General features: G+C 43.1%; 2 protein-coding genes across 2 annotated transcripts in view; one reads left to right on the forward strand and one right to left on the reverse strand.

The window, feature by feature from the left end:
* armc3 (armadillo repeat containing 3) overlaps nucleotides 1-14,132 on the forward strand; it is a 378,416-nt gene that overhangs the window by 169,998 nt on the left and 194,286 nt on the right. The gene's annotated exons all lie outside the window — the stretch shown is intronic.
* On the reverse strand, nucleotides 1,404-11,727 carry ezh2 (enhancer of zeste 2 polycomb repressive complex 2 subunit). Its single transcript, XM_062985702.1, has 20 exons — nucleotides 11,441-11,727; nucleotides 9,232-9,355; nucleotides 8,326-8,454; nucleotides 8,118-8,237; nucleotides 7,603-7,723; nucleotides 7,224-7,370; nucleotides 6,489-6,591; nucleotides 6,236-6,399; nucleotides 6,051-6,148; nucleotides 5,233-5,470; nucleotides 4,979-5,145; nucleotides 4,806-4,900; nucleotides 4,644-4,684; nucleotides 4,370-4,495; nucleotides 4,015-4,193; nucleotides 3,371-3,466; nucleotides 3,212-3,293; nucleotides 3,048-3,128; nucleotides 2,869-2,953; nucleotides 1,404-1,970 (listed from the first exon to the last, which is right to left on the reverse strand). Exons 2-20 carry the CDS (start codon nucleotides 9,346-9,348, stop codon nucleotides 1,910-1,912), a joined length of 2,250 nt encoding a protein of 749 aa, XP_062841772.1. The 5' UTR covers nucleotides 9,349-9,355; nucleotides 11,441-11,727; the 3' UTR covers nucleotides 1,404-1,909.

The raw sequence follows: 14,132 nt of genomic DNA on the forward strand, positions 1-14,132 counted from the left end.
TACGATTGTAGAAAAGTGTTATTGCTGCGGCTGCATCACGATAAATCTGATAGTTTGAAGTTCTGACATGTGATTATGATACATTCAGGTTGCAAATTAATAAAAGGTTCACACTGATTAATAAGTCACATTACCCATAATTCATCAGTCAACAAAATATTGAACATTAAGTGTAATGCAAGGGCGTTATGTAAACCTTGCCATTGCTAGATTAGAGGGCTGGGGGAAGCGGCACATATCAGTGCACCCTTGGTGCCAATCCCAAGCCTGGATCAAAGAGCATCAAACCTAAAATACACAGGAGCAGCCGAAAGTATTTATTCAACTGCTAGAAATTGTGCTCACGTTGTTCAGCACATGTGGGTGATTACAATAAACCAGGACCAATGAACAGGCTGCAAAATGTTACAAAAATGTTAAGTGTCCATGCAGAAGTGCCCAAAAACCAATCAAACAGTCCAGAAATACATTTCTGTATAACTAATATGCATAAAGTACAGACATGTGCACTGTACCCACACACACTGCGAATGGTTGCTATAGATTAGCTTCATAAATGGCACATTTGTGCTGCTTGGTGCTTTTGGTACAACCTAATTCCCATATTTTAGCCAAAGTCCTCTTTATTTTACATCGCGCACCAGTCTGGGTTCGTACATCGTAAATCCCCCACCCATTCTAACATTATTAATTATTGCTAGTGTGTCTGATCCAGACAATGAAGTCTAATCAGTCTAATTTGCACAGACTACCCTAGTGGATGCTTCACAGCAATCTAGAGCAAAGAAACACGACTATTTTTTAGTTAATGAACGGCTGACTGCTGAAACATGGGTAAGCACGGAGCTACTGTGTGCATTTATTAATAGCAACCCTTGACGTGAAGTGGTACCTGGTTTGGTACGACACTGAGCTCAAACTACAGGCTGGATGACGTCCGCTTAACCAGCCTTAAACAGGAAAAGATTAAAACTAGGTGAATTATATTATAGAATTTATATAAAGTTCACATAAAAAAAAAAAACATCATGCCAGGACTTGTACGGAGTATGGAGCTTGGTTGAATGACAGGAAGACCTTAGTGACTGTCCGAATATTTTCCTACAGTGACGGTCTGGCCAAGAGCTGCTCGAAGACAGAAGGATGTAAATAAAAGACAAAAAACTTGATAACGTTCCCTGATTCTACTCCATTTAAAAGCTTTGTTCATGCACACACGATCACGGACGGTTCAGGACGACGAAACGATTCAGTGTAATTCTGAAGGCACCGTGAGTTTAATACTGAAGCTGTTCCCCCAAAACGGTTTGTCTTTTTATTTATTTATACAAGACTGGATCCAGAAAGTACTGAAAACCTCTGGAAACCTGCGTGGAGACGCTCGTCATGGCAGAGAGACTGACTTTGGTTTAACACGGATTTAATGAAAACAAACCAAACAAAAAAACTGCTCAGACTTGTTCATAATGTGCTGGGATGTTAGGCACCGCACTGATCCCATAATGAATAAGAATGTCAGTGTACAGCCTGTGTGTGTGTGTGTGTGTGTGTGTGTGTGTGTGTGTGTGTGTGTGTGTGTGTGTTCTACACCCTCGGTTTGGTCCAACTGTCTACAGAGATAACAATAAAATAAGAACATTGTCCGGAACGCTGGGAGAAGAAACGGCTTGAAGCTGTAAACAAGTGAATGTTCAAGTTACTGTCAAAAATTCCCAGAGTAAGCCTGTTGGTCAGGAGAACATACAAAATACAGAGGAAAAAAAAAACCCAGGTGAAGTGTAAAAAACCTGCTAAAAATATCCAAGTAGATAACCAAGATAACCTTGTCCTATAAAACCTGGTACTGAAAATGCATGTGGAGAGAAAATTCCTGAAGTGTGTAAGGCGTTTGATCCAGAGGTAGACGGCTTCATGGAATTTCCATTTCACGTTCGATGCCCACGTACTTCAGAGCGTCTGCTTGACTGTATCTGAAATTGAAAAGACAAGTAAAGCGTGAATGTTCCGTCGGTATGGACGAGTCCTAATTAAATGGCTTTACGTCTCTCTGTAGGGCTGAACGCCTCCGTTTAGAGCTCTGTAATGATGGTTAAATAGCGACATGATTAGCACAATGGACTTGATCTGATCTGTACTGTTCCAGTCTATAAAACTGTGGACACAGCACAGAAGATCAGCAGTTAGGATGACTAGACTGCCCCCAAGTGGTGATGCTCAGTACCAGCATCAGTGCAATGAAAATGACATTGTTATTCCCACTGAATTCTACTTTATTTTGATGAGTAGTCATTATTAAAACATACATGCTCGGGTTGCTCTATGGTCTATTACATAGCCCTGGGTTTTTCAATAAACTTGTACACAAACGCCACCTTGTGGAGGCTTTATGTTCCATCTTGCCTCATGTTTAGTGTTCACTAGTGGAACCGGACACACCGTGATGCTAAACAGGATTAAAGTGGTTAAAACGTCTTAGGTTAAGTGAAGTATCTGTGCAATTGTTTTTGTAAACGTATATATAACAATGAGGGTGCAATTAATGAGGGTTTATCAAACCCACCCAAGGGTCACAGAAAACTAATTTTAAAGGGGTACATAAAAACAAAATAAACTTGTACACGAACACCCCCGCGTGGAGGCCTTATGTTCCATCTTGTAAACCACAGTGGGACCAGATCACCACCGTTTTTGTTAATGAAGCATATTTAGGTTTGCGTTTCGTTTTGATGCGTCGTCTGTGTTGCCCGGGTCACGGTAAAAATCATGGACGGTATTGTGGGTCGTGATTATGATAATTACGTATAATATAATGCACACCGATTGCCTTAAAAATCTGCATAGACGAGAAAATGGTAAACTGATCGTTACCTGTAGTCGAAGAAAAGCTCCTCTCCTGTCTGTATGGCTCTCTTGGCGAAAATGCCAATTCTATGATCCCCATTAACCATCATAACTATCAACAAGAGAAAAGGAAACATCATCATCATCATCAGATCTGCAGTTTATCGTTATCAGCTTTCCGAGCGACAGTGTCAGAGTAAACGTACCTTTTGCATAGCAGTTGGGATTGACAGAGTGATTGGCGAACCTGATCTTGTTTCCCTTCCTCGTCGCGTCAACAACAAAATCTGTGAAAACCCGAGATTCACCTCAGACCAAGAGAAGCAGAACACCATCTCTGAGCAGCGGTACAGAGAAGAGACGGACTTACCGTTGTTCAGGTTGAACAGGAAACTACACATGTATTTATCGTAGACCTTTCCTCTGCGGTCGGCCTCGTCCTGGGAGATGATCTGCAGGAGAACGGGAGAGCTTAGAGAGTGGTTCAACGCAGAGCTTGAGATTAAAGCTGCATCATCTCCAGACTCACCTCGCCGCAATACTCCGAGATGAACTCGTTCTTTTGAACTGGCTCTTTGATGAAGATGCCCCATCCAGCCACATCAGATGGTGCCAACAGTAAGTGCTACATACAAACAGAATAACAAGAGTTTATTATCCATATTCTACTTATTAGAGTAGAAGTTTGGAATAAGAGACGGGGCTGAATTTTCACATTTTCTTCACCTTTTCCATCTAAACATGGCTGGTTACCTGCACTGTACGTACAGTTCTGTTCTGCTGCCCTGACTTTGACATTTTTTGGCATAAATAGGGACCTCGAATGCAAACCAGGCCTTCTCAGACGGTGGTAGCCTAGTGGGTAGAGCGTTAGGCTCTCAACTGAAGGGTTGAGAGTTCAAATCCCAGCCCTTGAGCAAGGATCTTAACCCTCTCTGCTCCAGGGGTTAAGTGGCGCTCTGACCCCGACTTCCAAATAAGGTAGGATACGTGAAGAAAGGATTTCAATGTACTGCACACGTGTGTATATGTATATATGGTATATAATGTGTCAGTCAGTCAGTGCCTGATCCTGCAAATGCCCTTTTTACTTAACATGAACAATACAAACAACAACGATCGAGTGTCTACAAACTTTCGGCCACGAGTGTGGACGCGTGGACGGAAACCGACCTTCTTGGCTCCTCTCTGAATGCTGCAGTTCTTGCACGAGACGTTCTTGCTGTCCCAGTGCTCGGCCGCCCCGCAGGTCAGACAGAGATCGGGGTCGCACTCGCGCACCGCCAGGTAACACGGACACTGCTTGGTGTTACACTGAGCCTTACAGCGGCAGCCGGGGAAGCGGTTCTGACCTGCACGGGGCACACACGGGGTGAGAGATGTAGAGTGGGTGCATCACGGATATCACGCTCGTGCTAAAATCAGTCATTACGGGGATTTATTTATTTATTTATGAGGATTTGAGCCGCGTCGAGCGTGTAGGCTGCTTTTCTCCGAGTACGTTTGACTCACTGTGTGGTTTACTTACACTCCGAGCTGCACTGACAGAACTTTTCACAGAAATTTTGGGCAGTGACGCAGGGGCAGGAGCTGTCACACGGCTGCCTCGGGTGGTCACACGGCTGGTAGTTGTACACGTGATTGGAGGAGCCGTCTGTAAAACGAGAGGATGCGAATCTGTATTGTGTTCCAGTGATGATCCATTAATCGGTTTAATAATGCACAATGATTAACGCATGCGGCGGAACATCTACACCCTCGCATTTAACAATGAACTGTTTCAGACGGAAAACAACACGAACCTTTCTTCAGCTGAATTTTTCGACAGTGTGTGGCCCACAACCTGCAAACACACTCCAGTTAGTCCCAGAAGAAGCAGCAGCACAGATCAACTCAAACAAACAAACCCAACACTGTTGAAATGAACCTCCACTAATAAATATAAATATAAACATAAAACATGCCTGTGTTTCCTTTTCTTCTTCCTCGGCGGCGTGTCTTCGTCTTCAGCGGGAGCACGAGCGATGATGCTGGATTCCTTCACCCTGAATTCATACACCTACAAATGAAAACAATAAAAATTTAACACTGTGTGCACGTACTGTATATCATAACAGATTTCGGTTTCCGTTCTCACCTGTCTGCAGGTTTTGGATCCGATGAGGCGGGCGATGGTGCAGAAGTTGTCGTAATAGGTGCCGATGAGCACGCGGAAGAGGGAGGCCTCCGCCCCGCTCCAGTCCACGTTCTCGGGAGGATCGGAGGGCTTTAATTTCACAGGAGTCTGGCAGCGTGAATTCGCCTCTACAAAGCGCACGCGTTAGAAAGTGTTATGTTATGTATACAAGGAATGATTACGAGAATTTGATTAGCATCCTCCCGTCTTCATACCTGAGGAGCTGGTGGTCTCGTCCTTCTTGTCCTCGTCGTCTCTGTCGTTGCTGTCGTTCGTATCCGTCCCGCCCTCTCGGTCGCTGTCCGTGTCTTTCGTTTCCGCGTTGACCGTGGGCGTGCTCGGTCTGCTGCTGCTGTTGGGGACTCTGCCCCTACGCCTGCCCACCGTGCGCTTTATGGGGGTCTTCGAGCGCTCGGCTACCACGTCCGCTGCATATTCCTTCACCATGCCATCCTGACACACACACACAATGATATTTTTGATAAACACTTTTCCAGTATATTTACAATCCCTATAAATACAAAATCACAGTCCTTTGATCTGGATTTTACCCCTTTTATCTCCCAATTATGTCATTTCCAGTTCACGCATGTGAAACCACTGTCGTGTGCACAACCCCAGCCGGACCACTCTGACAAGTGTCCAATCTGCGACGGCTTCTTATCACCTGCCAATGTTGGGTTCCCACACTGACCACACTAAGCTCCATGTGACTTGGGTTCAGGGTTTTTTTTTTTTTTTGACACCCCCTGCCAACAGCTTCGACGAGTCCCAGTGGCCACGGGTTCTGCTGCTCCAGAGCATAAGTGATAAAGGGATGAGATGTATGCTGAAAAGGGGTTTTCTGACGTTTGTGCAAGCCCTAACCTGTTCGCCAGAGCACCAGCACCTGTGGAGATTTATGGGACCTAACCAGTGTCGTCTTAAGCCGACTATGAGCGAATAGATGCCGATAGAAAAACATCATATCGAATATACAGAATATAGAAAACTTGTTTTGTACCCCTACTGAATAAGCCTAGAAATTCCATACCTGAACCAGATACATATAACAATCGACACCACATGGCTTGCCGTCCACCACGTTCTCCAAATTCTTGCGTTTGTACGTGTTGGGAGTCGCATGGAAAGCTGTACAGAGAATCAAAGACAAGCAAATTAATCCAAAACAGCTTCAAACCTTTTTAAACAAGAGTGCGAATCAGAGATTGGACTCACGGTGCAGGAAGCAGTCGTATTTAAAACAGCGCCTACAGAACAGCGTGTGGAAGGAGTGCAGGCTCTGCTCTCTCTGGACCGATTTGGCGTTCGGGCCGTCGATGTTGGGCGTGCACTCGGGAGGAAGCGTCCCTGGGAGCTGCTGCTCGGTCAGCTCTTTATATCTGCGCGTGTATTACAGAACTAGTGAGCACGCCTTGTGGTAGATAACAAAACGGAGAATCGACAAAACGACTTCCGCGGGGGGACTTACTTTTCTTTGAGCTCTTCTGGAGAACCTTTATCAGGGAACATGGAAGAGATGGCGTCAAAGATCTTATCAGAGGGGAACCTCTTGGAGTAGTCATTCCTCCGACCTGCAGGAGCAATAACGACAGTGAAATTCAGACTAGACATGTCGCAATATGACGATTTTTTAAGCCTATTGAATAACCTGTGTGTGGCATGTTTATTTCAGAGAAAACAGAACCACAGCGACGTTAATCATTTACATATTCAGCATTTAGCCGAAGCGACTTACAATTGAGAGTAAACACTGCAAATAATTAAGGGTTCAGGGCCTTGCTCAAGGACCCAACAGTAGCAAGCTGTGGGGCAGATATAGGGCTTGAACCAGCGATCTTCTGATTACTAGTCGTGTACCTTAACCACTGAGCTACTCCTACCCCGGCATATTTAAATGAATAAATTATGCACAATCTGTTTTATATTAACCACATATTAAATAATGAGGGTCTCTCGGGTGGTGCAGGGGTTCAAAGCTTAGCTGTGCTATCAGCTTGGCAAATGTCTACACAGACATAATGGCTATGTCTGTTGGGAGGTGCACCCCAAGGTATGGCGTTATGAGTTACCCCTTCTTTGCTGGGTACTTTATTTTTTGCCTCATGTACTTTAAGTTTAGACTAGATTCAAGCTTGTGTATCTAAAACTCTTAAAATAACTGATAATGTTCTCATGCGCTCAGAGTTACGGCTTCGGCCCTTACGAGAATCATCCACGTCGTGCTTCCCGTCACAGTTATCCAGCTCATCCTGGTCCTCGTCGTCGTCCTCGTCGTCATCTTCATTGTCGCTGTACTGATTGAGAGCGCTCACCAACTCCACAAAGATCTCATCGTTTATAAATCCACACTCTACATTCGAAAACAATCAGAAACACCTCGATTTGAGACATTCTGAATATTGTGTTATACATATAAGACAGAATAAATGGCATACATGACAAATACACCACACACACACACTATTTGAGTACTTGTGATCATAATACTATCTTATAAGCATAAGAGTCAATAACATGCAGCCATTTCACCCAGAAAATGCAACTACTTACATAAATACTGCTAAAAACACTTAGGAACAAACCTCTATCTCCGTGAACTTTGCCATCATAGTTTTTAATAAGCTCTTCGATGAAGGTGCCATCCTGTTCCAGGATTTCATCGCCCATATAAGGGATGTTGTGCAAAACAGTCTCGTCTTCGACCTACAACAAAGTACAACAGTTGCAGAGCTGTTTGTTTCGTTTATTAGGATTTTAACGTCATGTTTTACACTCTGGTTACATTAATGACAGGAACGGTAGTAACTCATTACACAAGATTCATCAGTTCACAAGTTTCATATCAAACACAGTCCTGGACAATTTAGTATCTCCGGTTCACCTCACTTGCACGTCTTTGGGCTGTGGGAGGAAAGCCACGCGGACACGACACGGGGAGAACATGCAAACTCCACACAGAAAGGACCCGGACCGCCCCAACTGGGGATCGAACCCAGGACCTTCTTGGTGTGAGGCGACAGGGCTACACACTTAGCCACCACAAGAATCCACAACACTGATAACTGTTCATTATATTCCACTAATGCTGCCGATTTACCATGAAATTCTGTTGAAGCGGAGACCAGGAATACATCACAGGTACAGAAGCTACAGCATTCAGAGTTTTAAGAGGAATCACTTGTCTGGAAAATTCGGAAAAGCCGCTGTCGACCGCGCACTGGGAAGCAGAAAAGTAACATTAAGCCGTTATTTATACCATTATTTAATATGGAATGAGTGTTTTCAAGAGGAGGTGAAGCACTAACCTCTCTTGTCCCGCGTAACGAACTCACAGGGGTCATGAGGTGCACCGGCTGAATACGCCTCAGCTTCCACTCCTGATTTAGGATGTCGGTGCGCTCCATGATCTTCTGTCTGTTGGAATTGAACATGCTCTGTGGAGGTGTAGAAACAAAGAGTTGTGTTTACGCTGACGGATTAAGTCCTATAATATGATCTTCTGTTCACATTTCATATTGTGTCGCACTCCTCTTAACTCCAGGTGAATACTTGGGCTGGCTGAATTAATCACTACCGAATATTTTATTCATTTTCATAACGCCTGCATATATGGGGGCAAAAGTAGCATCACTATTAAAATGCATTTCATAAAGTTACGAACCTTCACACTGGAACAGGAGACTGAATAAATACGTCCTACTGAAGCTGTCCTGATCCACTTTAACCCCCTGATACTAACCCAGCACTGATACTGATCTAAAACTAGTATTTTTCACGGTTCAGAGTTAAGCACGTAGGGATGCACAAAAAAAGACAGCCCAACATAAATAAGACAAGAATAAACAGCTCTATTAGGAGTTCTAATTGTTTTTTTTTGCATTTACAGGTGCTGATCATACTTACATTCACATTTTAAGCATTTAGAAGACGCCTTTGTCCAGAGCAACTTACAAGTGAAACAAACAGTGGCAAGCTGGCAGACGTGGGGCTTGACCCAGTGACCTACCGATTACCAGTCCGGTACCTTAATAGCTGAGCTACCCCTGCCCCTTATACAAGATACTTTATCTTATATAAGAAATCATTTATGCACACTCATGTTGAGACATGATTCTCTTGCACAATTCTGTACTACTTTACCCGCGTAAAAACAAGTACCAAGACTGAGCCAAACTTTTGCAGACGAAATAAAAAGACTTAACGGGTCTCACCTTGACCTCGTCGGCTCTTCTGAAGCGTTTAAGCTGCCGTAAGCGCATGTACTCGGACTTGACCCTCCTCCTCCAGGACACTGGGCCTTTTTCGGATTTCTTCCCAGTCAAGCCCATGGTTTCCCTGCAGAAAGGCACACGGAGAAGCACAAGCGGAGAGTTTTAATGGGAGCGAACGTGCAACAGGCTGTTTTTATCTGGCTGGACATATTGCGTGGTGCCATCTTCGTGGAGGCGGGACGTGCGAGACGCTGACTAAGTGCAAAGCCGCACAGACGAATCCACGCGTACTGAACTGTGGACAAGTTCACCAAGTTCTGCACCTCATCAGACAGGCGCGTTTGAAAATTCAACAGACGAAATGTCACGGCTCATGTTATCGCTGCTCCAGACGGACCACACGGCCTCTCACTTACATTTACATCTGCTTTATTACACAGCTACAACAACTATATTAACTTTCTCTTTACTAATCATTTAGAACAACCTAATTATTAAAATGTATAAAACTATTGTGATAACGTATAGAATGAATAAAAAGACATTTGAACATATTCTAGTAGTTATTTGTATTATAAAGTCTTCAAGGTTAAATATACTGAGCTGAAGTTACCTGTGTACTCAGCCAAAAAACACACACCTAGAAACCAGCCTGGTGATGAAACAAAAATCCACCAAAAGGAAACATCACCATGGTTAAATCCTCTGGTTTAATACCAAACACTATTCACTCTGAACTCTGGTCAAGGGCGAATATACAAACACCAGAGAATCGTGTTCATAAACAGCGTCCGTGAAAAAAACAGAATAATAAAAAGTTAAAGGTTAGCCAAGTTAACCATAAAAAAGCTTATACTTTATTCCTAAACCGTGCCATTAGAGCTCGACACTGTACGCTCTACACTCTCGTTACAGTAAGTCAGAATTAAGAGCGAGTCTTTCTGCCCAGTCTGCACTTTCTGACAAATTAAACCAATCACGCCACACTTCAAACGTGTTTCTGGCTAAAACCGACCAAACAATTAAAGCCTTTACGGTGACGACTGCTAGGACGAGACAGCATGATGCTCTATACCCGAAAAGACTTTAAGAAACACAAGTCGTAATGAACGATATGGGCAAACTGACTAGTAAATGTAGGATTCATGGGGTTCTATTAAGCTGCCTGCAAAATAAAAAGGTCGGGCCAGTATGGAAACTTTAGCAAAGGGCAAACGTGCATACAAGACCAAGGCATGGATACGAATCTCATGTATCAGTACTCTACACAGAAAGGACCTGGACCGCTCCACCTGGGAATCAAACCCAGGACCTTCTCACTGTGAGGCTACAGCGCTACACAGAGTATTTTCCAACCAAAATATTGTGGAAAGCCTTTCCAGAGTGGAGGCTGTTATAGCAGCAAAAGAGAGAGGGAAGGGGTACATAATAACACCCATGGTTTTGAAATGGCAGAACTCATGACAAGCTCGTGGTCAGGTGGTCAGATGTTTTTGGGCATCTAGGTCTACACACCTAAAGCAAACAGTCTTCCTTCTGGGTGAAGACCCACATTAAGACGTAAAGAACATGCCAAACTCCTCAAGAACGTGACCAGAAGACAGCTTTGAACATGCATCCGCAGGACCACATTGAGTGTCGTACTATTTATTACCTTTTGATACCGATACATCGATAATGCATCTGCATGGTCAAGCACTTGGTCAATCAAATTCTAAACTTAACTATAGCTTTAACCTGGTCAGAGTCCCGGTGGGACCAAAGTCACCCACACAGGATGGCAAAGAGTACCAACAGGTTATGACAATCTCCCAGTCACTTATTGACATCTAGGGGCAATTCTGAGGGGCAGCCTGACATGGAAGAACATACCAAACTCATCAAAGGAAGTCCCTAAAAATTGAGGTTTGCTCCCAGGACCCCTGATAGTTGTCTTCTTGGTGCATTTGCTCTGAATGCTGATCCCTTTAAGCGGCTATTTTTCTCTCACCGTGTGTGTAATCTTTTAAACAAAGACAGAATACCGCGACACCTGTGTGTGGTGCAACTAACCGAGTTCAAGTATCGCGATGTGAGGTTCTGCCATACCGCCCACCACACTGATCACTTCAGTGATAGCTGACTAGCTTCAACTACTTCAGTATGACCACTAATAATGAAATATAAACATGTTCATAACGATGTGATGGTTTTTATATGTCGTTCATACCTGCAGGGATTCTGTCCACATGAAACACGGAAAGTTTGCGGCTCTCGCGGAACAAAGCTTCGGTTGAAAATTAGCACTTGACTATGCTAAGCTAACTCGGCTATTCTGACTAAACCGGGTTGCTTGAACCTGCGATACCGGCTGCGAGCTTCCCAAACAAAGATAACACAGACGATTTCGAAATGTTTCACTTCATGACCTTACAGAACTTGTAGATTTCGATATTCCTAATAAAATACGAGTTATAAACTGTAAATATTATTCAACTCTATTTAAAAAATTTCGAACAAAAAATTTCCGTTGGTGAAAGAATTCAAACGCGCTCTCTCTCAGCTCGCGCTCTGACTCCGCCCACAACGAGCGCCAAAACAAACGGACCAATCGCATCCAAACACATTCAAGAGTCAAACAAACTGTCCAATCAGAAGCGTCTCTGTGGTGCAGGGTTAGAAAAAGAGCGCACGCTGAGTGCACGTGTCCCAAATCAGAGCACACCTAGCCTAGTGCACCAGTTAGTGAGCTGTAGAAGTGAGAAGTGAAATACTGTACTAAAGATGAGGCTCCCGAACTAGTAATCGGCTAGTAATTACTAGGTTGTCACTGCTGGGCCCCTGAGTAAGGCCCTTAATTTGTTTAGACTGTATACAGACACAACTGAATATGGTTGCTTTAAATAAAAAAAAGTGCTGAATGCTGTAAATGGTTTTATTATTGGTGTTAAATGATTGCTTTTTCTTTGGGTTGGGTGGGTAGATAGATAGAAGGATAGATGGACAAACAGGTAGAATAAATAGATGGATATAACACTCTGAGTCTACACTGACCTTCAAGAAATGTCTTAAGACACTTATTCTTTAGCATTTCAAAGCATTGATCTTAAGCAATGGGGCTGAATTTCTTTGTAAAAAGTGTTTGAATATGTTTGTGTATGTATATGTATGTGTATTTATAGTGTCTTATTTGGGATATTGTACGTATTAATGTATTTATGTTATTGTGTAGCATTTATGAGTTTTAATTTTGTGTTTTATTATATTCTATTTTATTTTTACATTGTAAAGCACTTTGTGGCCTGGTCCTAGAAAAGCGCTATATAAATAAACTTTACTTACTTACTATATAAAGTAGGATATATGGATGGATAGAGATGGATGGATGGATAGCTGGACAGACTGACGGACAGATATATAGAAGTGGATGAATAAATAGATCGGAAAGTAAAGAAGAAATGGAAAATGACTTTGTGTTAGTCCTTATTAAAAGCCAGTGAGGAGCCATACAGCAGCCAGCAGAGACGGCATCTTCAGTAGCCTTTTTGCAGCATCTTGGTGCATCTTCTTGTGTGGGTCTTGGTGTGTCTATTGGCACCAGAGAACGAAAATGGGTGCATGACAGAAATATGCTCTGGACTGTGCACTAATCCATTATATGGCTCCAAACTCACTCACACTACAGAGGATTTAATGCATGCATTCCTCAGACCTCGTCTTCTTATTAAACTGTTGAACAACCAGCTTAATTTCTGTAGGTTAGTGTAAAAATACTGGAGCTGAGACATAATGAAAACAAAGTGTACTCTGTAGTGTGTGGGGAATGTGGAGGTGTGTGGTGCTATTTGGGACACAACCAAATGCCCCTTTGTTCTTTTATGTTTCCGCAATCATATATATTTTTAAAAATGATAAACTGATTACAGGCAACAGGTTTTATTTAGTTAGTTCCTAATTGTTATTTAATTTCTTCTACTATTATTAATTTACTTGTCAGCTTCTTTCCTCCCTTCAGCCTCGACACGCTGTGAACGCGGGGTTCATCCGGTATATTAAGCACCGCCCATTTGTTGTGACGCAGTGGTTGCAGTAGAGTCGTCAGAATGACGTCAAATGTGCTGTTATACAGTCATACAGTTCAACATGGGACAGAATATTAACCATTACAACGGAGGCTGTTCTTGGAGCAGCAAACGTGGGGATGTACAACCAAAAAGTGATATGGTGTATACAACTTACTGGTTGCTCTGCCATCATTACTTCAGCCTTTACACTAAACATCTTAGAGAACTTATAAAACCCCGCTCTGTACAACGCAACCTTCGAGCCACAAGTCTCGCTCGTCTTGATCCTCCATCCAGAACTCGAGGAAGACCGGCATCAAGCTTAGAACTGACATGCACTTACTAATCTTCTATACAATCTGTAAAAAAAAAATATATAATACATATACACGAGGGATCCTTACTTGTATATTTTGGTTGTAAGCGGTGGGAGGAGTAGTAATCGATCGCATCTGAGAGACGCTTATAGTCCGGATTTAGCTCCATCTGATTTCCACCTTTTTGGACGCTCAAAGAAGCTTTAAAGGGAAGAAGATTTTCATGTGATGATGATGTGAAAGCAGCGGCGCATCAGTGGCTACGAGCTCAACCAAAAACATATAGAACTGTCATATAGAAACACTGATTGTCTGATGCTACTATCGGTCACATGACTCATGGACTGGAGGCTCATTACAAGGCAGTTGTAGCCAAGTGGTTAAGGTTCTGGATTAGTAATGAGAAGGTTGTGGATTCAAGCCTCACTACTGCAAAGTTGCTGCTGTTGGACCCCTGAGCAAGGCCCTTAACCCTCAATTGCTTGCCTTGGATAAAGATGTCTGTTAAATGCTGAAAATGTACAGAACCATTCATGATAAA

The sequence above is a fragment of the Trichomycterus rosablanca genome, chromosome 23, assembly GCF_030014385.1.
Source record: "Trichomycterus rosablanca isolate fTriRos1 chromosome 23, fTriRos1.hap1, whole genome shotgun sequence".
Taxonomy (NCBI): domain Eukaryota; kingdom Metazoa; phylum Chordata; class Actinopteri; order Siluriformes; family Trichomycteridae; genus Trichomycterus; species Trichomycterus rosablanca.